At 40.9% G+C, this 19,037-nt stretch overlaps 3 protein-coding genes across 3 annotated transcripts; 2 read left to right on the plus strand and 1 right to left on the minus strand.

Annotated features, from left to right (window-relative positions):
* The first annotated feature begins 3,988 nt into the window (after positions 1 to 3,988).
* On the plus strand, positions 3,989 to 8,825 carry ap1m2 (adaptor related protein complex 1 subunit mu 2). Its single transcript, XM_028405770.1, has 12 exons — positions 3,989 to 4,226; positions 5,901 to 6,057; positions 6,169 to 6,236; positions 6,329 to 6,459; positions 6,545 to 6,692; positions 6,811 to 6,937; positions 7,019 to 7,161; positions 7,334 to 7,405; positions 7,616 to 7,774; positions 7,852 to 7,977; positions 8,404 to 8,479; positions 8,570 to 8,825. The coding sequence occupies exons 1-12, from the start codon at positions 4,185 to 4,187 to the stop codon at positions 8,593 to 8,595; spliced, it is 1,275 nt and encodes a 424-aa protein (XP_028261571.1). The 5' UTR covers positions 3,989 to 4,184; the 3' UTR covers positions 8,596 to 8,825.
* A 122-nt stretch (positions 8,826 to 8,947) lies between these two features.
* Positions 8,948 to 11,507, plus strand: cdkn2d (cyclin-dependent kinase inhibitor 2D (p19, inhibits CDK4)). The gene is made up of 3 exons (XM_028406014.1): positions 8,948 to 9,363; positions 9,726 to 9,884; positions 10,667 to 11,507. Exons 2-3 carry the CDS (start codon positions 9,744 to 9,746, stop codon positions 11,018 to 11,020), a joined length of 495 nt encoding a protein of 164 aa, XP_028261815.1. The 5' UTR covers positions 8,948 to 9,363; positions 9,726 to 9,743; the 3' UTR covers positions 11,021 to 11,507.
* A 2,542-nt stretch (positions 11,508 to 14,049) lies between these two features.
* On the minus strand, positions 14,050 to 18,652 carry LOC114435639 (volume-regulated anion channel subunit LRRC8C). Its single transcript, XM_028405510.1, has 3 exons — positions 18,410 to 18,652; positions 17,177 to 17,336; positions 14,050 to 16,784 (listed from the first exon to the last, which is right to left on the minus strand). The coding sequence occupies exons 2-3, from the start codon at positions 17,315 to 17,317 to the stop codon at positions 14,562 to 14,564; spliced, it is 2,364 nt and encodes a 787-aa protein (XP_028261311.1). The 5' UTR covers positions 17,318 to 17,336; positions 18,410 to 18,652; the 3' UTR covers positions 14,050 to 14,561.
* Positions 18,653 to 19,037: the final 385 nt, after the last annotated feature.

Here is a 19,037-nt window from a genome sequence, read left to right on the forward strand (position 1 = left end):
TTTTAAATGAACGACACTGGCAATGTTCACATTTGCTGTCTCCATTCAGAGACAGCTATTTGGCATAAAAACATTATCAAACTAATTTATTTTAATTGAGAACTTGGTGAGCTGTGCTATTCAAAGTCATTGTCATTGCATGCAATTTTTCTTTCACAGTATCTGAAGATCTTTGGAAAGATGTCCGCTCTCATAGGAGTGAAAAAAGCAGCTGGACATGAGATGCCCTGATGTATAAACAGACAACTTCCTCTCGCTAATGGGATAAAACCCCTGCATAATGTATGACCAATAATGATTATTCTACGTGGTCCCTGAGGAAGTAAGTGTGTAGCTCTCGCATCAACTGAGAAGTATCAGTGATTACAGACTTCCGTACAGAAAAAGGGAAGCTGCAATGTTTTCATAGAGTTCATCATTTACTAGAAGTGTAGTAAACATAAAGAAGCCATGGCCATAAGTATATTACCTTTCAGACACTGAATTACCTACAGACACTTGACCTGTGTAGGGCTGCCATGACTGGATTTGTCTCCTGATAATCAGTGGTTACTGTAAACTTTTAGAAAAACGACAAAGTGTCTGAATCACCGTTCGGCCTTGCGTTATTACAGCGGCAGGGACATGCCCTGTTCAGGGACAGGTCCTGTTCAGGGACATGCTGTACCATCCACTTCTTCAACTTAGAAGCTGTGGTATGTTGTCTGTCAGGATCTACAATCCACATTCCTGTGTTAATGCCTCCACACCCAGCAGTGTCACATCTGATCGAGGCCAAATGTTATCTTAATGATTGCACAGCCTCTAACCTTAAAAATGTGATTAATTGAATTAATTCAACCATTAGCAGGCAAAAATTGCATCTTCAGTCAAGGTTCAGTCACACTTCACTCATGTAAAGTGTAAAACTAGCTACACCACACCGCTGCTGCGCCACTGTTGGCTTTTTGATAACAACATAGCAACGTAGCTGGAGTGTCGTTCTCTGCTAAATATGTTGTTCCCATGAGGCAATATGGGCTCAGGTGACAAATGACACCTGTCCCCTGCTATGCTTGGCATCATCTGCATCCTCTCCTCACCTCACCATTTACATATGTTTCTAGTCTCCTTATTGGCCAGTTGGTAGCAAAAGGGTGGAGTTGCATCTCACACCACTACTGCGTAAGCAAAGAGGAGTGTCCTCGAAAATTGACAGTGGGAGGGGAGAGGTGGCAGATAGAGGATAGATATTCCCCTGTCAGGTTACCAAACAGAACACCAAATGTCCTGATGAGAAGGTAACAACAATAGCTTGTTTGGTCTCTGCTTGACAACCTCAGGGCCAAACAGTCATCAGGCAGATGGACGCAAGTGATACTTGTGTTGTGATGTTGTGTTAATACACTGGAAACTGAGGAGGCTCTATTATGTCAGTAAAAAGGCACATAGACCTCTCTGCTGGATATTCTGCATCATTTCCAAACCCAGTGTTCATAGTGTTGGTGAAGTCATGCTTCACAGGATGTTCCACTGATATCTCTTTCACTGTGATCCACCATGCTGTGCATCCTTCCACTTTCACACGACTATCGGAAGCTATGGTGCGTCACATGACACCATCCAATCGGCCAACATAATACTTGCAAAGAAATGATGGGAAAAAAACAGTCACCTCATCCACACTTCCTTAAAGCTGCTAGGCAGAGTGTCTGGCTCTCCCAATCCGAGGAATTACACAAATACTGTTAATACTAGTCTAGATATTACATTTACTAGGCATGTGGAAACTTCTTTGTCCTTTTTATTAGAACGTCTGGGACTTTACAGAGATAGTGGTGTATCGCTTACTTTAATTAGACTGTCATTCTTTGTGTGAACTTTCATTTTTACTCGCATCATTAGAAACGTTTTTTAGGTTTTTTCCTTTAGGGACTCTACATATACTCTTAGTGGCTGTAGCCTCCTCTAGCCTGCATCTTTGCCAAAGCCAGAGCAGGAATTACTATTTTTTTCTGTCTTCTGACCATCAGCTATAGGTTTCAATTACTGAGATATTAAAAAGCTGGAACCAGTGGTGACTGCAAAAGAACAAAGTATGAATATTTTATCTGTCTTTTAGCCTGCTAGGCTGGAACAAAGGACTTCATTTGTTTTTTAATAATGCTGGTGTTGAGTAAATGTCCGGTGAGTGTGTGGGAAACAATGTGTAAGTGTATTACAGACAGGAGAAAGTGATGAACTTCCTCTTTAGAATGTCAGTAAGTTGGATGTGTGTTTTTATTGCGGCTGCAGACATAAGATGCTGCTTCTCTGACCAGAGCTTCTATATGTTTGTGTTGGGCCTCAGCCACTATAGGGGGAACCAGCTGTTTGTGTAATTCTCATTCTTTCATGTATAATCCAGATCACATGAGGCAGTGAGTGAGAGTCAGGCATAAGTGGCAGAACCTGAAACAATGATGTTTTCTTAAAGGAAACATGCTCTTCCTGTATCCTTGGATTGATCTGGACGCTTTAAACCCAAACATTTGTAGATGGCGACCCTGACAGGAAGGAGCAACAACATACTCACAAACAGAAGACTGCATAAAACGAGTGGATTCACTCTGTTTATTTAGCACATAATAGATTTATGATGCTCATATACTGTGTGAACATGCCCGGAGTGTGCTTATCTCATTTATAGCTCAGACATGCCCCATTAAATAAACTGCACCCAGAGGGGAACCAAACCTATATGGACTTAAGGAGTGGGATGCAGAAACAGAGCTCCATCTGGCCCTCACACACACACATTCACACAGCTCATTCACACACCTCTTGTGTTATTGCTACTAGTGTTAGTCTAAGTCACTGTGTGCCTTACACACAGCTGATAAGAAGCAGAGGCTGGGATCTGGGGCGTAATACCACACAGAGAGGCCCACAGGGGTTCATGGCTTAAGACACTCCCCAGCCATGTGATAAATAGTTCTACAACACTGAAGCCAAAGGCCTCATGTCATGCAAGCAGATGAAAAGAAGAGGTTCACCTTTTAAAGAGCAACAGGTTACATTTTTGCAGCAAATCAGTTTTTTGCATCACTAGTCGATGTTAAAGATCACGATTTGTATCCTTAATGTTTCTTTCCACTTTTAATGTGCGTCTTTGTATCATTTGGTCAGGCTGTTTAATGAAATGTCTAATGTGTGACAAGGACCTGGTCCTTTTCTGCTTTCCCACCACGGACAATTTAATGGATGCTGTCACAAGAGATCATTAAGGAAAGCTCATATAGAACTAACTGTCTCTAGAAAACAGAGGTTGTATTCTTCTGAGAACTCTACCGTTAGGAATCTGTCTTTTATTTAGAAACAACACTATAAATTTGCTTGTTATCAGGAAAATTGGCTTTGTTACCTTGAGATAACAGAATAATCAACTTGAGATAACAGCATGAAAAAAGTATAGCAAGCACAGACATTCTTGGCTTTTGCACAGATCCTATGAGCTGAACATATACCAAGAACACAAATATATATATATTATATAAAAAATATATATATATTATATATACAAATAAAAACAAGAAAGGGCAGATAACAAAGGATGCCTGACACAAAACTTTTAACAAATAAACGTTGTGAGCATGCACAGAAATATATGTGTGTATTTTTGCACATATATTTGTTTTGCATGTATTTTTTTAATGTATGTTAGCGTACTTTATTCATAGATTCTTATCATTTAATTCACAGTGCATATACAAATAGCCATATTATGACTTATTCAGTGAAGTTAATTTCCTGTTCTCCCAGGTAGCTTACATGTTTTACATTTGGTGCTCTTTTTAATTTTAAAATTGTGTCTATAGATTAAATGTGTTTGGTGTCAGAAGGATTGGTTTGTGTCGCTCCCATAAAGTTTTTTAGTATTTGTTTGTCTGCAGCGCCCTCTGTCGGATAAACCGAGCAGCACATCTCCTCCTCTCCTCAGGTGAGCTGGTGAATGTTTCACCTGCACGTAATGACGTCACAGCCTCTCCAGGAAAACCAAAGAGAGACACTGGCCGTTGTCACTGGAGGCTCGATAGTTTCTGGCCTTTTGATATCTACAGTTTACGGTGACCGACAGAGCGGGTAGAGCTGAACTTTAAACTCAGTCCGTGCGCTTTGTGAGGAGTTTGTTGCGTGTCCGTGCGCGGGGTGCGCGAGTGCAAAACATGTCGGCCTCGGCTATATTTGTGTTGGACCTGAAGGGAAAGGTAAGACCTGCTAAGTAGACACACTGCCAGTCACTTTGTCGGCCTTTTTGTCTACTAATCTGTACGTTTGCGTCTTTCCTTTGGCTGATTGTGGTTAGCACTGCTGCTTTAACAGTTAAATATTAAGAGCGTCGTTAAAAATTAATGGACTTTAGGACAGAGTCATTCATTGGCCTCTTTAGTCCTTTACTTCCGGATTCACGGCTGTCGGATGTTGACGCTGCAGTGAAACTGTTCAGGTGTCTGGTAGCACCTGTAGTCTTCATGTCACTGTTATTATGTAGACAACACAGGGCACAGAAATTCCTTCATTTAAATGTGACCTGACAAATAAGTTCATGTTTTTGAGAAAGAGAAGAAGCAGCACGCATGGTTACAGCTGTTCTCTCTGGTGTGTTACAGTGTGTTTTTATTGCATTTTTTCCCACATCTTTGCTGTAGTTTAGTTTAGAAAGTAGACATGTCTGTACATGCAGCTTTAACAACGAGAATCTCATCACAGCACAGTGTGTGATCACAAATGATCAATGCTGTTTTTTTATGGATAATCCAACCGGAAATTGAGCTGTGACTTGTTAGACTCGTGTGTCTTATTTTCATAGTCTTCTAAACTAAACTGCTCAGGTGAGTATTTATATTCATATCAGATCACAAGATTTAAAGTGTTGTCATATGCACAGTAAGGAAAAGGGTTTCCCTGCACAATGAAATTCTTACTTTGCTGTCCACAAACATTTATTAAAACATAGAGTACATTACAAAATGGGCAATTTGAAAAGAGCATGCAAGAAAACATAAATTGTGCAAAAAGGACTTAAACAGCACGGTACCTGTGCAGTTATTGAATATTAAGGTGCATAGAATACAAAACTGTTACTGTGTCACTGCATGTTAACAGTCATCGGTTTGATGATAAATGTACTATATTAGGTCGTACTTGTTCATATTGGAGTGTGGGTTTGGGTTCTTTTTGTGGAGGATTAATGATGACACTAGTTTTTGGAGTATGACTGTTGCTGTGAGGACTTTTTACTCCCAGAGCTTTGAGCTTTGTGTGTCAGTTGATGCCTGATATGAGATATTGCTGTGGATGTTAAACTTGTTAGTTTAATAATAGTAGTAGTAATAGTTAGTTTAGCAATACCTCCGTACAGCTGGTGTATATTTGTGTGTTTGATGTGAGTCCAGTTTACTGCCTGCACATTTTTCAAGCAGTAGTGTTGAAGTGAACAGATCAGCCCTATGTAGCTATTTAGGCAATATAATTATATTGCTTCAATACATGCATGTTTTTTCCCCTCAAACTGAGCATTTATAAACATTCAGCAATTTTTTTTTTAACCAGCAGAGGAGATGATGTGTATGACCATTGAACAGACTGAGGCAGAGGGAGTGTGAATTCTGTGGAAAGGAAATGCATTGCAAAGATACTTTAGATAGTGGCAGATAGATTCATCAGTGTTCTGCAGAATTGATGACAGTGAATGGACAGCAGTCACATCTGCACACAGTTACACTTCTGAGAAGCTGCTCATACAACATTTTTATCGATAAAAAGTGGAAAATGTCTTATAATAATGTTGATTTGTTTTACAAAGTAATACATATTAAGGCTACACATGCTCAACTGCATATTAGGCAACATGTATATGTGCTGTTTCTCTCCCCTCTCAGGTGCTGATCTGTCGGAACTACAAAGGTGATGTGGACATGTCAGAGATCGACCACTTCTTGCCTTTACTCATGCAGCATGAGGAGGAGGGGCTGCTCTGTCCCGTACTCTCACACGGCAATGTTCACTTCATGTGGATCAAACACAGCAACCTTTACCGTATCCTTACACAGATTATTTAATGCCATGTAATTGTAAAATTGTAAGGTGTAGGAGAGCTTTTAACAGCCGTAGGTATGTACAACACTCCTTGACCTGATCTCTACTTAGTTGTGGCCACCACAAACAAGAACTCCAACGCCTCCCTCGTGTACTCATTTCTCTACAAGATGGTTGAGGTGAGGGACATACACTGTGACATTACACACTGCTGTAGTCATTTATGGAAATATTTGATCGCCCTCTAAAGGTCATGTGTGTTATCATGCAGGTGTTCACAGAGTACTTCAAAGAGCTGGAGGAGGAGAGCATTCAGGATAACTTTGTGGTAGTTTACGAGCTGCTGGATGAACTGATGGACTTTGGATTCCCTCAGACAACTGACAGCAAGATCCTGCAGGAGTGAGACTCCTCGACCAGCACACACAGACATTTAATGTATGCATTTATGGATTCATAGCAGGCCATCTCTTCTAATTTCTCACAGGTACATCACTCAGGAAGGGGCCAAACTTGAGGTAGCAAAATCAAAGGTGCCGACCACCGTCACCAATGCCGTCTCCTGGCGGTCAGAGGGTATAAAATACAAAAAGAATGAGGTCTTCATTGATGTCATTGAGTCCATCAATGTGCTGGTAAGATGAAAAGTTAGACTGATTTCTATGCTTTGATTCTTACCTAGGGTTGCACTTCATGTTTTGATCAATGTTTTTTTATGTAATGTAATTTGTTCCTTTCACTCCTTCTGTTCAGGTAAATGCTAACGGCAGTGTGATGAGCAGTGACATCGTTGGCAGCATCAAGCTGAAGACCATGCTCTCTGGGATGCCTGAATTGCGCCTGGGCCTCAATGATCGAGTACTTTTTGCCCTCACTGGACGTATGTGTTCGACTGCAGTGCGACAACATCCGTCTCTCTCTCCAGCTCTATAACCTGATGTTTCTTTTGCTTCACGTTCAGGTGACAAGGGGAAAACGGTGGTGATGGAGGACGTGAAGTTCCATCAGTGTGTCCGTCTCTCACGTTTTGAGAGCGATCGAACGATCTCCTTTATTCCTCCAGACGGGGAGTCAGAGCTCATGTCCTACCGCATCAATACTCATGTACAGACATTACACTGTATTTATTGAAATCTTTTTGCCATTCATATTTCTGGCTTAAATTTATGTATGTAGTCAGTCAAGAATGAACATAACATAGATAAAGTGTCTCTGGCAGGTATTAATATGTTCTACTACTACTATTTAATAAAAGTATTCTTTCTTTCTGTTACAGGTGAAACCTCTGATATGGATTGAATCAGTCATAGAGAAGTTCTCTCACAGTAGAGTAGAAATCATGGTTAAGGTACACAACTATTTTTAACCCAAAATATGATCAATTACAGCAAGGATCTGTATAAACTACCAACAATTTTGTTGATTAAAATTACTAATTCTTAAGTTTCCAGCTTTTAGTGACAATAAACTTGTAACATTATTTCCTGCTTTTTCCCAGTAAAAGCTTTGCTTTCTTTTTTAAAAATATATTTTTATTATTTTGTGTGTGTCCTTTTAGGCAAAGGGACAGTTTAAAAAACAGTCTGTGGCAAACAACGTGGAGGTGAGGGTACCTGTCCCCAGTGATGCTGACTCGCCCAAATTCAAAACCAGCACAGGCAGTGCTAAATATGTGCCCGAAAAGGACCTGGTGGTGTGGACCATCAAGTCTTTCCCTGTACGTCTTTTCTATACAAAAAACTGCATGGAACTATACTACATCATTAATATACTATTGCTTTGTTCTCTGGGTAGGGAGGAAAAGAGTTCCTGATGAGAGCTCACTTTGGTTTGCCCAGTGTGGAGAATGCTGAGAATGAAGGAAAACCTCCCATTACTGTCAAATTTGAAATCCCATACTTCACAGTCTCAGGAATACAGGTATGTGTGTTTTGGCGGTGACTGCTGAACTGCTGTGAACTAGGTTACCAGCAAATGAGGCATAGATTTTCAGAAAAAAAGGCTGTCTGACAGCAAAGTAACGCTCTGATAATGAACTAAATATAGCATATACTAGGTTAATTATACCCAGTACAGTACATAATACAGTGAATTTGAAGTGCAGCATACAGACCCACTTTTTTCACACAGGAAACCAAACTTCCCCCTTTAAGTCTGTCGGGGCGTGATATTCCCTGAAATGTTAACTCGGGTATCTGCTTGTTAGGCCATCCAGAACTTACAGACGGTGGATCATCAAGTTGGGTCCCGTAGCCATGATTGCTATGGGAAACTCAATTTGATTTCACATAGTTATGTGTCTTGTCTCAACATGTTTTGTGTCTGACTCACTCTTAATTTCTCCAGGTGCGGTATATGAAGATCATAGAAAAAAGTGGGTACCAGGCTTTACCCTGGGTGCGCTACATTACACAGAGTGGAGGTACTCTATTAGACCTTGATTATAATATGTAACTAAGTATTCTTATACACTTTCTAACTCTTCTTACTTTTTTTTTCTTTTTGTTTTTAGATTACCAGCTGAGGACAAATGTGTAAAAAGTCTGAGGGGACGTTTTTACTTTGTATTCCTCACAGACAGAAGCAGCAACAGCCTGTAACAGGGCTGAAGGAATGTCTTTATAATTTCACCTGCTTTATGTGATGTCAATGACCTTGTTTTATGAAATATGTGTGCAAGTTGATTTTACTGTTTCTGTTGTGGGACCACTGCAAATTATTTAAATGCCTAATCAGTGTATTCACTTAAAACAGTGTGTTACTAATAACCCTATTGTGTTTGCCGTTTGTTTGCAACACCACACAAAGTGGCGATTTTGCCATCGTATTGTAGTAACACGTTGTGCAAGCACAGTCGCTAAATTCCGCCTAAAATTAAATACGTGCACCCGCCTTTTTTCCACACTTTTCTCTGGAGAAACACAAGCAAAGGTCAGAAATCTGAATGAACTGCCTTTGAAGACATCAACGTATACAAATCGCCCGCTTTCTTCACTACGTGCGCTGATTGGTCGACTCCTCCTGTTGCCACAGTGATGCCGTAGTAACAGAGTTGTAACGCCGCCTCTTTGACCAAATATGGAAGAGCAACACCCTCAGGGCGAGCTGCGATTGGTCAGCGTGTGTTCTCTCCAATGTTTGTAAATTGTAGTCCGCAGACTCGGCTGTAAAGATCTCAGCGCGCAAATGTATTTTCTAATGTTGACAAACTCTTGTTGTTTGGATTACATTTGAAAATTACTGGTCTGTGGAAGAAGCAGAGCATAAAATCTGGGCGACGCGCTGGATCATAACGAAGTTAACACGGTACGTTCAAAAGCGTTGTAGCTGTATTTTCACTGTTAGCCGTTAGCCTGGATGCTAATTGTTTGTAGCACTAAGTAGACGCGACTTGTCTCTATGTAAATACTACAAATATTTGTCGTAAGGGTTGTTGTTTGAGTGTAGCGCTATATTAAACGATCTGATGTAACATTACGCTCCCAGCCAGTTAATATGGCGTCAGTCGGGGAGACTACAGCTTACGTTAGCCGGATGCTGTAGTAGCGTTAGCTAGTCGTAGACGACGAAAACCTTCTTGCCTGTTTATTCTGTCATGTTTGAGTTGTTTTCGTGGGTTACCCGTGGCCGAGTAAAGTCCCAACTGTGGCGTGTTTCCCCCCAAACAGGCAGAAAGAGAGAGTATAATGGTCCTGAGTCAGATGGATGCCGGTAAAGCTTTGACGGCAGCAGCAGCCAAAGGGAATACCAGCGAGGTGCAGAGGATCCTGGAGGAATGCAGAGTGCATCCTGATACTCTGAACGAGTTTGGCAAGACTGCGCTGCAGGTGAGGAACAATTACCATGTTCAAATGTCTATATACGATTCATATTTACAGAGCTCCCATCTCAATATTTACTTCGTAGGTATACACCGTTTAGTTTTATAGAATGACTTCCTTTCCCCTTTGAGACAACAATACATAAGTACCGTGTGTTTCTCTGGAAACAGACGTTACAGCAACATGTTTTTATCATTTGATATTACCAGCAAAATAGCAAATTAAATTTCAAATGTATCATTACTTACTACAAATAGTTTGCAAATAAGCAATAACTGCAGACTTGGAGGAAGGTTTGAAATGCTGTTTTAGATTATATAGGCTGTTGTTCACCTTCAAATATACAGACTAAAACCTGAACTACTTGAAATATTCGGTCTACTCTCTTTACAAACTATGGCTGTAACGGTCTATCTCATTTGATCTGTTTATTATTTTTTTAATAGAAGTAGTCGCTTAAAACTCCCTCAGACTGCAGGGTATCAAAAATTTTAAGTCTGTGGAAATCCAAAATATTTGAGGCATTTGCTCTCTATAATTGATTAAAATAATAATCATCATAGTTGTCGCTTATTCAGTTGACGGATAAGTTGTTTCAGCTCTGCTAATTGGAAGCACTTTAGAATAATGACATTTAGTTTTATTATGATTACATTTTACACACACTCTTTTTATTTTGGGATGGGATTTAATAAATTCTGCTTAATGTGTAATGTAAGCAAGATTTCACAGGGACATAAATTTACAGATTTACTCTTATCACCCTTTCTTTCTGTTGTGTCCAACAGGTAATGATGATGGGGAACTCCAAGATTGCGAGTTTGCTGTTGGAAAAAGGAGCAAACCCCAACATCCAGGACAGACATGGAATAACTCCTGCCCGTGATGCAGCCTGTACAGGATTCCTCGACACCCTGCAGATCCTGGTGGAGTACGGTGCTTCAGTGAACATCCCAGACCAGAGCGGCACCCTGCCCATCCACATTGCCATCCAGGAAGGCCACCGGGATGTTGTGAAGTTCTTGGCGCCTAGGTCCGACTTGAAACATGCCAACGTCAGTGGTCAGACGGCAATAGATGTGGCCCGAGCTTCATGTGAGCCAGATATGATTGACTCACTTTTTGCTCACATTCACAGTTAGAAGTCACAGGGTGTCTTCTGGGTAACCATAACCTCACACTTTTGTCTTTGCTTCAAACCTGGTGACTTGAATTCATTGCTGTGTAAAGGATTGTTTGTTTGTTAATAGTGGCTGAGCATTAATATGTGACACAGGACATATGGTCTTGGCAGCTTATTTTCAGTGGATGGGTGGCTATATACTGTAGACACCTCTTTTGCACAGTGCAATGTAGGCACCTTATATAGACTTATATATCTGTTTTTCCCTATTAACTGGGAGTGCACATTTGTAGATAGTTTCCCCAGTGTTTTCTAATTATTGCATTATTTTCATTGTAATAATTGTAACAGTTGATAACATGTTGTGTTGTTTTTAATTTACAAAAATTGATGTGGTGCAACCTGATTGCTTTGCATAGTGTTTCTCTTAATTAGATGTACTTAGACTTTGAATTTACTCTTATTTATTGTTGAAATAGGACTGATATTCCTGTGACTTTTGTAAATGCCATCATTTATTGTGATTTGTTGCAATGTTATTTATATAAATACTTTTAAAGCTAAAGTGAGATTATTCACTTTACTGTTTGACAAAGAAAGCACAAAATAAAAGTGTTGAACTTGAAGTCATCCTGTCTGATTTTTCCTTGCTTATTGGAGTCACTGAGTTCATCTCAATATTGTTTTCTGTGAGTCTTGACTAATAAGGGTATTTATGTGTTATATCAATGTAATTCCTGGTAATGTGGAGAAGTATTATTGTCATTTAAGAGAAAGAAAGATTAAAAGATTTGCTGTTTTATCACCATTTGGCCTATAAAATTAGATGTAATGTAAGAAAAAGAGACAAAAGCACTGGTCAGATATTTTGCAGTTTACTGATATGCAACAAGTGCTTAATGCCCCCTTAAATGCTCACCAGTTCTTCCTTAAGGTGATTCATCAAGGGCATTTCTAATGACTCCACACTGGAATGTGTGTTGCAGTGAAACCCCTCTCAAAGGTCACAAAGATAGCTGCACTGAAACTCAAAATGAATGAGGGCCCTGTTTTGTTGGGGCTGGTAGGTAACGGTGGCACAGTTTATGCTGATGTTTGTGCTCAGGGCTCTTGTGGTACAATGGCTATTTTGTCTGCTTGTGTGCTGCCAGCCAATTTCACCAGCCGAGAAAAGAGATACAGCTCATCTACTGAGCCGCCAGTTCTCTCTACACAGGGTTACAATGAAGAAAGCTCATACATATTACATTTCTGACATCATCCTATTGACCGAAAGATACTTCTGAACATACTTATTTTCTAGATTTAACAGGAAAATAAACTTTGGTTAAATGATTTGTATTTATAATGAATTGAAAGTTTTTCATGTAGTTTTGAGGATTGGAATTTTGAATTTATTCTGCTTTAAACTTAAAAAAAGATTCAGTTTCTTCCATGACCTGCAAACCTTTTTATCCATCTGGATTGTTTTGATGTGAACTGAGATATTGGCTGTAGAGATTTCTGCCTCCTCTCCAACATTTTGTGCACCAAAAAGAAAAGAAGCTCAATATCTGAAATCATGTTTTCTACTGTCGCTTTTACTTTGACGACTTTGACTTGAGTAGACGCTATTACATATCAGCCACAGTATTTGTCTAGGGGCAAACTATTTCAGCAGCTCTACTTTAAACGCCTTTTTTTGAGTGTAAAAAGTCGTTTACCTCCCCCACCCATATTTTCCAAGATAGTCTTGAGTTTTGAAACAGCAGCCTTCCGTTCAGAGTTCTGCTTCTCCCTCCTCTTGTGTAATAGATACTCACACACAAAGCTATGAGTAATATTTCTGTGTATTTTCTCATACTCTCAGCTAAATCAGTCACTAAACACTTGTAGTAAAAAAAAAAAACACCGTCGGATAGACACACGCACAGCCACTAGGTAGAGCTGGATGACTTCATAGAGCAGAAACGTGGGTGTGCTGCTCTACATGCAAATACTTCCTGAACAAACACTGCTGTGGCTGCTTTGTTCTGCAGGTTAGGAGAAAGAGAGATAAGGTAACAGTGAGCGGTCTGAAAGCAGCAAGAAGACAGAGGTAGTGGACAAGAAAAACCAGTGTCAGCCTACTGACACACACAAGGAAAAAGACATGATTGATGAGAAAAGACTATAGCAAAGGGACTATTTAACACACTTGTGAGATTTTGACTAAATGTTTGTTAGTTTACTCTTACTTATTTTCATTTTCTTTTATCTTTTAGAGAGTTGGTGTTAGAAGATGGATGATGACAGACCCCCCCCCCCCCCCCCCACACACACACACACACAAAGCTGTGGACAACTACTAGCCGTCAGTGATAAAGCAATATAAAAAGTATCTTATGCGTTTTGAACTTTGATACCGACTTACTGTGAGCCATACTTTGTGACTATAAAATTATTCTACTTAAATTCACACTTAATCAGGCTGCAGGAACTGAAACCTAACCGTCATGATGCTGGGAGAACAGAAACACACAACCAGACTGCTTTTCCAAATGTAACTGCGTACAATCCTGCGGCAGCCAAACCACAACTCAAGATATCACAGCTGACAACCATGCTGGAGACACAAGACATTTGCCAATTCTAGCCACAAAGATACAGCCACATTTGTTTGGGTTTAAGCCTGGAGACACTTGACTACCAGCCTAAAAGGAAAATGTTTAACAGTCAGACACCAGCATTTAAACGCTCTTCATCCAAGGTTTCTCAAGAATGCTGCAGTTACAAAAGCTTTTCTTTTAGGATCAGTTTGTGCTTGAATATTACAGAGGTATGTTTAAAAGTGACTGACAAGATCACATCTCGGAGGCATGCAAGCCAGAACATGACTTATGCTGTGGAATGGGAGCCATGGTGGAATAACACAGTCCCTTACAAAGGTGGAGTACAAGGAGGAAGACTGACAAAAAGAATGGAACCAGATGGAGAATTTCAAATGCCAGTTTGATATTGTTGTACAAAACAGTCACCATAGTGATGATGTGTTGTGCACCACACACACCCTTGAAATCACTCATCCACTCCTAAAGACAGTAGTTTTATTTCCTGTTGTGCAGTAAATGATTAATTCTTACAGGCTCTCACAGCTATCTGAGTCACGACCCTGCATGAATTCATTCTCTTCTCTGTTTGACTGTAGATGTAAACAGAGAAGTTGTTTTCTGCAGCTGAAAGCCTCTTTTCTCCCTCTTGATAGGTGAGCCACATGAGCCACCACACTGTGGGAAACACATGTATGACCCTGTCCGACAGGACAAATATTCAGTAAAAAAACAACAAAAACAAATCAGAGTGGCATTGCTGGACCTGATCTTTGTGATCTACAAAATCTATTGTGTAAAAATTCTACCTGTGTAAAAATAAATGTTATGTATTTACAGCCCATATTTACAGTAAAATATTATTTAGAAAAATGGGAAAAGGCATTAAAAAAAGATACACATAGATGTTTCTTTTAGTGACAGATGTGAACGCACAGCTGTATTTCTATGTCTGTTTGTGGTCCAAGGATAAATCCAAACACGACTTTAAACTTAGCTTTGAGTCAGCCTGCTTTCTACATCTGATGGCAGCAGATCCAGCAGGCTGTCCTCCACTATCAGCTCACTCAGAAGAGGACAATCTCCAATCTCCAGAGGTAGAGACTCCAGGCGGTTTCCTTTAATATCCAGTCGAGTCAGCTGCGCCAGGTTGGCAACTCTACAGCTGAGAGACGACAGGCAGTTGTTTGCAAGAACCAGTGTTTTTAACCTTATACATAAGAACAGTTCCTCTGGCAGTGTCTCTAAGGAGTTAAAAGCTGCAGAAAAGAACTGCAGTCCCTGCAGGCTGTTCACTTCCGGGGGGAGAGAGGTGAGCTGATTGTGGGATACGTCAAGGTGCCGGAGTTTAGTGCAGCAGAAAAGACGAGTGGGAAGTGTTTGTAGTTTGTTCCAGCTAATGTCCAGTACCTCCAGATTCTGCAGCTTACCGATGTGATCAGGGATGTACGTGATTCTGTTGTGCCACAGTCGCAGCGCCAGGAGACGATGGCAGTGCTGCAAGCTGAGGATCTCCTCCACAGTGGTCAGTTTGTTTTCCTTCAGGTCCAGCTCCTGCAGGTTGCTCAGGCTGAACACAGCACTTGGTATGCGCTCCAACTCACAGCCCATTAACTCCAGTGAAACTAGGCTGGTTAGCTTCTTCAGGCCACTAAACACTTGAAGCTTGACCCCTTCGTTGTGGATGCACAGACGCTGGAGGTGGAGTGCAACATCCCCGACGCTGGTTGGGATCTTTGTGAGGTTGGAGTACAGAGAGAGGACACTCAAAGCTCTGAGCTTTTGGAGGGATTCCAGGGTGGCAGTTTTGGACACCTCACTGGTTAAAGGGCCTCTCAGATGTAACTCCTCCAGGCTGTACAGAGTGTACATCCACAGAGGAATTTTTTCTGCATTTTCAAAAGTGAGACGCAGAACCTTTAAACACTCCTTGAGGTGGTTCAGAGCTGGCAGTTGGAGCATGGCAGAGCAGTAGATCAGTGACAACTCCTGAAGAGATTCCAGCTTTGCCACACTAGGTGGTATGGTGACATTGTTAACTTGCTCCAGTTTGAGTGACTCCAGTTCAGGAATGTCAAAGACTGTGTCAGGAAGCCCCGGCAACATGAAAAGATGGAGCTCCAACCGGTTACTGGAGTTCTTTTTAAGACGGTCACGCAGCTTTTTGGCGGTCCACTTGTAGTTAAGGTTTAGATGATAGAGGCGGCTCTCGCTGACCTCAGACAGAAAGACAGCAAATCTTATAGAATAAAGAGAATCATATTGGTCCACAAGGTGCAGGAGTAACGCAAAGTCATTCTTAACATCCGGTATGTCGGTAATACCCGTCTCCTGTCTGACGTGCTCGAAGGAGTATTCCTTGAGAGGTCGATAGAACAGCCAGCACAGGGTGTAGATGCACAGCAGTCCATACACGGCAACAAAGCAGATGTAGCAGTAGGCAATCTTGGAGAAAACATGTGCTTTGTTGTGGTAACAACAATAATGCTCAAAACCTGTCAGCTCAGGTGGAACATAACAGTGCACAAGTTTCTCAATGTTCGGCACCAGCACTGCTGTGTAAACAATGATTAGCAGGAACATACAGACTTTCAGCGATGTTTGTAGCACATACATTTTATACAGGACCTCTGCCTCCTCTACGTGAGTTCGCAGCTTTTTCACTTTTTCAAAAAGTGCTTTGGCCTGCTCACCTTCCTTCTTATCCAACGAAGAAGGGGCAGACTGAAGGTCTGGACATTTCTTCTCTGGATTAGACTTGATAGACGAGGAACGCAGAAGTCCTGCAGTCTCGTCCTCATCTGTCAGTCGCTCTGAGTTATTGGAAATTGAGTTCCTCCTCCAGGTTACCAGCTTCTCTTCTCCCCTCCCCTCAGTGACTTCACTCAGGGCCCTCGTGGTCCAGGGTGAGTCAAAACACTTCACCAGTATGGTGACAAAGAGGTCAATTTTAGACGACGTCCCTGGGAATTTATACCAGAAACTGCTTGCCACAATGAAGATCACGGTGTGGATCACAACGAGGTACGGGAAGTACTTTGCATACCAGTGGACAGACTTCTCATAGCAGTAGTGGTTGACGAAGACATACTGATGAATGTCCAGGTTGTTTTTGTGGCTAAAAACCTCCAGTATGATGGGGCTGTGGGATGTGACCAGTGTGTGCGTTGGGCTGGTAAAGGGTCTGGGTAGACACGAAATCTTTTCCTGGGTGAGCTGAGAGAGTAAGGACAGAAATAAGGGGAACTGAAGAACTTATAGAAGTTTTGCTGTTTTACTATTCAAGGTTTGCTTTTATGCATCAAAACATACCCTCACTGTCTGTAGGGAAACAGAATGCACTGTAAACTTGCATGTTATTACCACAGACTACACATCCTTTGTCTTTCTGTGCTATATTGAAGTGACACAGAAAAGATACTTGGGTGCTGAGCGACACATTAAGCAGCATGTTAATGATCTGAATGTGCAGAAAATGGGTCAGGAGAGACAACGTTAAATGAGTTACAATGTTAGTGTGGGAGGTCAGAAAATGACAGGAATGCTCTGGCATTCAGGTAAGATGATGAGGTACAATCTCTCAACAAAGAAGCAGGAAAATATTGTACCTGCAAGCTGCACCCAAACACTCCAATCATGAGCATAACGACGCACAAGTACTCTGAGAAGACGTCCCACCAAGGTTTCAGGACCCGGTACTTTGAGTTCTGCTCCGTGCCGAGGTTTCTGAACTCCCCCGCTGGGATCATCCTGGCTGCTGCTCCAACACTGATGACAAAAAGAGAGCCACTGTGAACACTGAGGCTTAAATAGACTTTCAAATCTCAGGTCTCTCAGGAGAACATCTTGGCAAAGGTTTTAAAGTCATATGACACAAACATGTTTCCACACATGAATGCCCGAGACTGAACATGAGTGAAAGTGGATAAACTAGTCTGACAACAAAGTGACTCCTGCTCAGGAAACAATCATGGACGTTTACTACAGCTTGGTGCTACTTCAGTAAAAGTACAATATATATTTATGTGCTAAATCAACAGTCTTTCTTAAGTGAAAGTTGTGTGTAAGTGAAGTACTTTACTTTTAAATGTACTTGAAGTATTAAAATGAATGAAATGAATATTAAAAGTACTCACACAGTGAGTTGTCTCAATATCTAGATTAAGAGTGCAGATAGAGCCCTCTAAACATAAACATATCTTTAAAATACACCCAATGGTGGCTCAGTTCAGTGGAGGCTGACTCTGGATCCATGTCCAGTGGTAATGTTAGCTGCAGAGGACAGGAGGACAGGGACAGTCTATCTGCTGCTGCCAAACATAAGCTCTGCTATCATTGGAGCTGATGGAGCCACCCGATTGGTTTAAACTTCAGACATGGCAACACAATCCAGATTTTTGTGAGGCAACATTTGTGAAACTGTGCTCAGTAACAAAAAACACTGTAGAAATGTAATGGAGTAAAAGTCTAAAGTCTGAACTATTAATTTTATTTAAGTAAAGTATAAATACGCAAAAAAATACTTAAGTACAGTAACGAAGTACAAATACTTAGTTAAATTCCGCCCCTGGACGTTAACTTTTCCTTTAAAAAAACCTTGGCTCTAATTATTATGTAAATAATTAAAGTTTTCTAGTGTAAACTGTTGACACACAACCCAACACAACCGAACTATTCATGCAACATTTGTAGGATCTTTCTCCACTGTTTTAAACACATCATGATAAAAACCACTGCACTACATTACAAAGTTTACAGTCACATGTTCACCATGATCTTATCCAGCCTCCATTTACGTCTTAAAACTACTCTCACCGTCACACTAAAAAGTTGAAACATACCTGCGTCCACGCAGGATCCGGTAGTTGTCCTGAGTGGGTTGTTTTTAATGACTTCAGAGGAGCGCACCGGTGTGAAGCTGGAGAGAAATGACGCGCCACATCCGCCACATCCGGACAAGACTTTCAAAAATAAAATAACCACACCGTTAACGAGCAGCCGCCAACGTTTAAACTACAAAGTTTGATTGCCGTTGCTAGGCAATCAAACTCTTTTTCTTCTCTTCTTTCTTCTTCTTTATTCTTCCGTACGTTTTTTGGCGCAGCGTATCTTCAGCATACATTGACCGATTTCAGCCATTCAGCAAACTGTTCATCTCACAGAGGACATTCCGGGTCAACTTCAAGTTTTTTTCAAAAAATTATAATTTTTCTCCGTGTCATTTTTAACAAATGTATCTCCTCCTACAAATTTCAAGCTACAGACTCCATTTTAGCCTTAAAACGCTCATTAGATGCTGCTTTATCAAACTTGTATTCAGAATTTTCTAATTCCGACGCCAGGCCGTCAAAGTTGGAGTGGTTTTTGATCCTTCACATCAGCATTCAAAGCAATGCGTCAGCTGCAGCAATCAAACTTGCATTTTTGCCCTTTTCTAGTTAAAGTAGCTGCAGGTGTGACTTTCCCCCA

The sequence above is a fragment of the Parambassis ranga genome, chromosome 1 (assembly GCF_900634625.1).
Source record: "Parambassis ranga chromosome 1, fParRan2.1, whole genome shotgun sequence".
Taxonomy (NCBI): Eukaryota; Metazoa; Chordata; class Actinopteri; family Ambassidae; genus Parambassis; species Parambassis ranga.

What these genes read in the sequence shown, in the direction of transcription:
- ap1m2 (XM_028405770.1), top strand. Translation starts at nt 4,185, where the DNA reads ATGTCGGCCTCGGCTATATTTGTGTTGGACCTGAAGGGAAAG. An exon ending in CAAACACAGCAACCTTTACC is followed by an intron (nt 6,058 to 6,168) that starts GTATCCTTACAC and finishes ATCTCTACTTAG; the next exon opens with TTGTGGCCACCACAAACAAG. An exon ending in ACTTTTTGCCCTCACTGGAC is followed by an intron (nt 6,938 to 7,018) that starts GTATGTGTTCGA and finishes CTTCACGTTCAG; the next exon opens with GTGACAAGGGGAAAACGGTG.
- cdkn2d (XM_028406014.1), top strand. Translation starts at nt 9,744, where the DNA reads ATGGTCCTGAGTCAGATGGATGCCGGTAAAGCTTTGACGGCAGCAGCA. An exon ending in TTGGCAAGACTGCGCTGCAG is followed by an intron (nt 9,885 to 10,666) that starts GTGAGGAACAAT and finishes TGTGTCCAACAG; the next exon opens with GTAATGATGATGGGGAACTC.
- LOC114435639 (XM_028405510.1), bottom strand. Translation starts at nt 17,317, where the DNA reads ATGATCCCAGCGGGGGAGTTCAGAAACCTCGGCACGGAGCAGAACTCA. An exon ending in TGTTTGGGTGCAGCTTGCAG is followed by an intron (nt 16,785 to 17,176) that starts GTACAATATTTT and finishes TTACTCTCTCAG; the next exon opens with CTCACCCAGGAAAAGATTTC.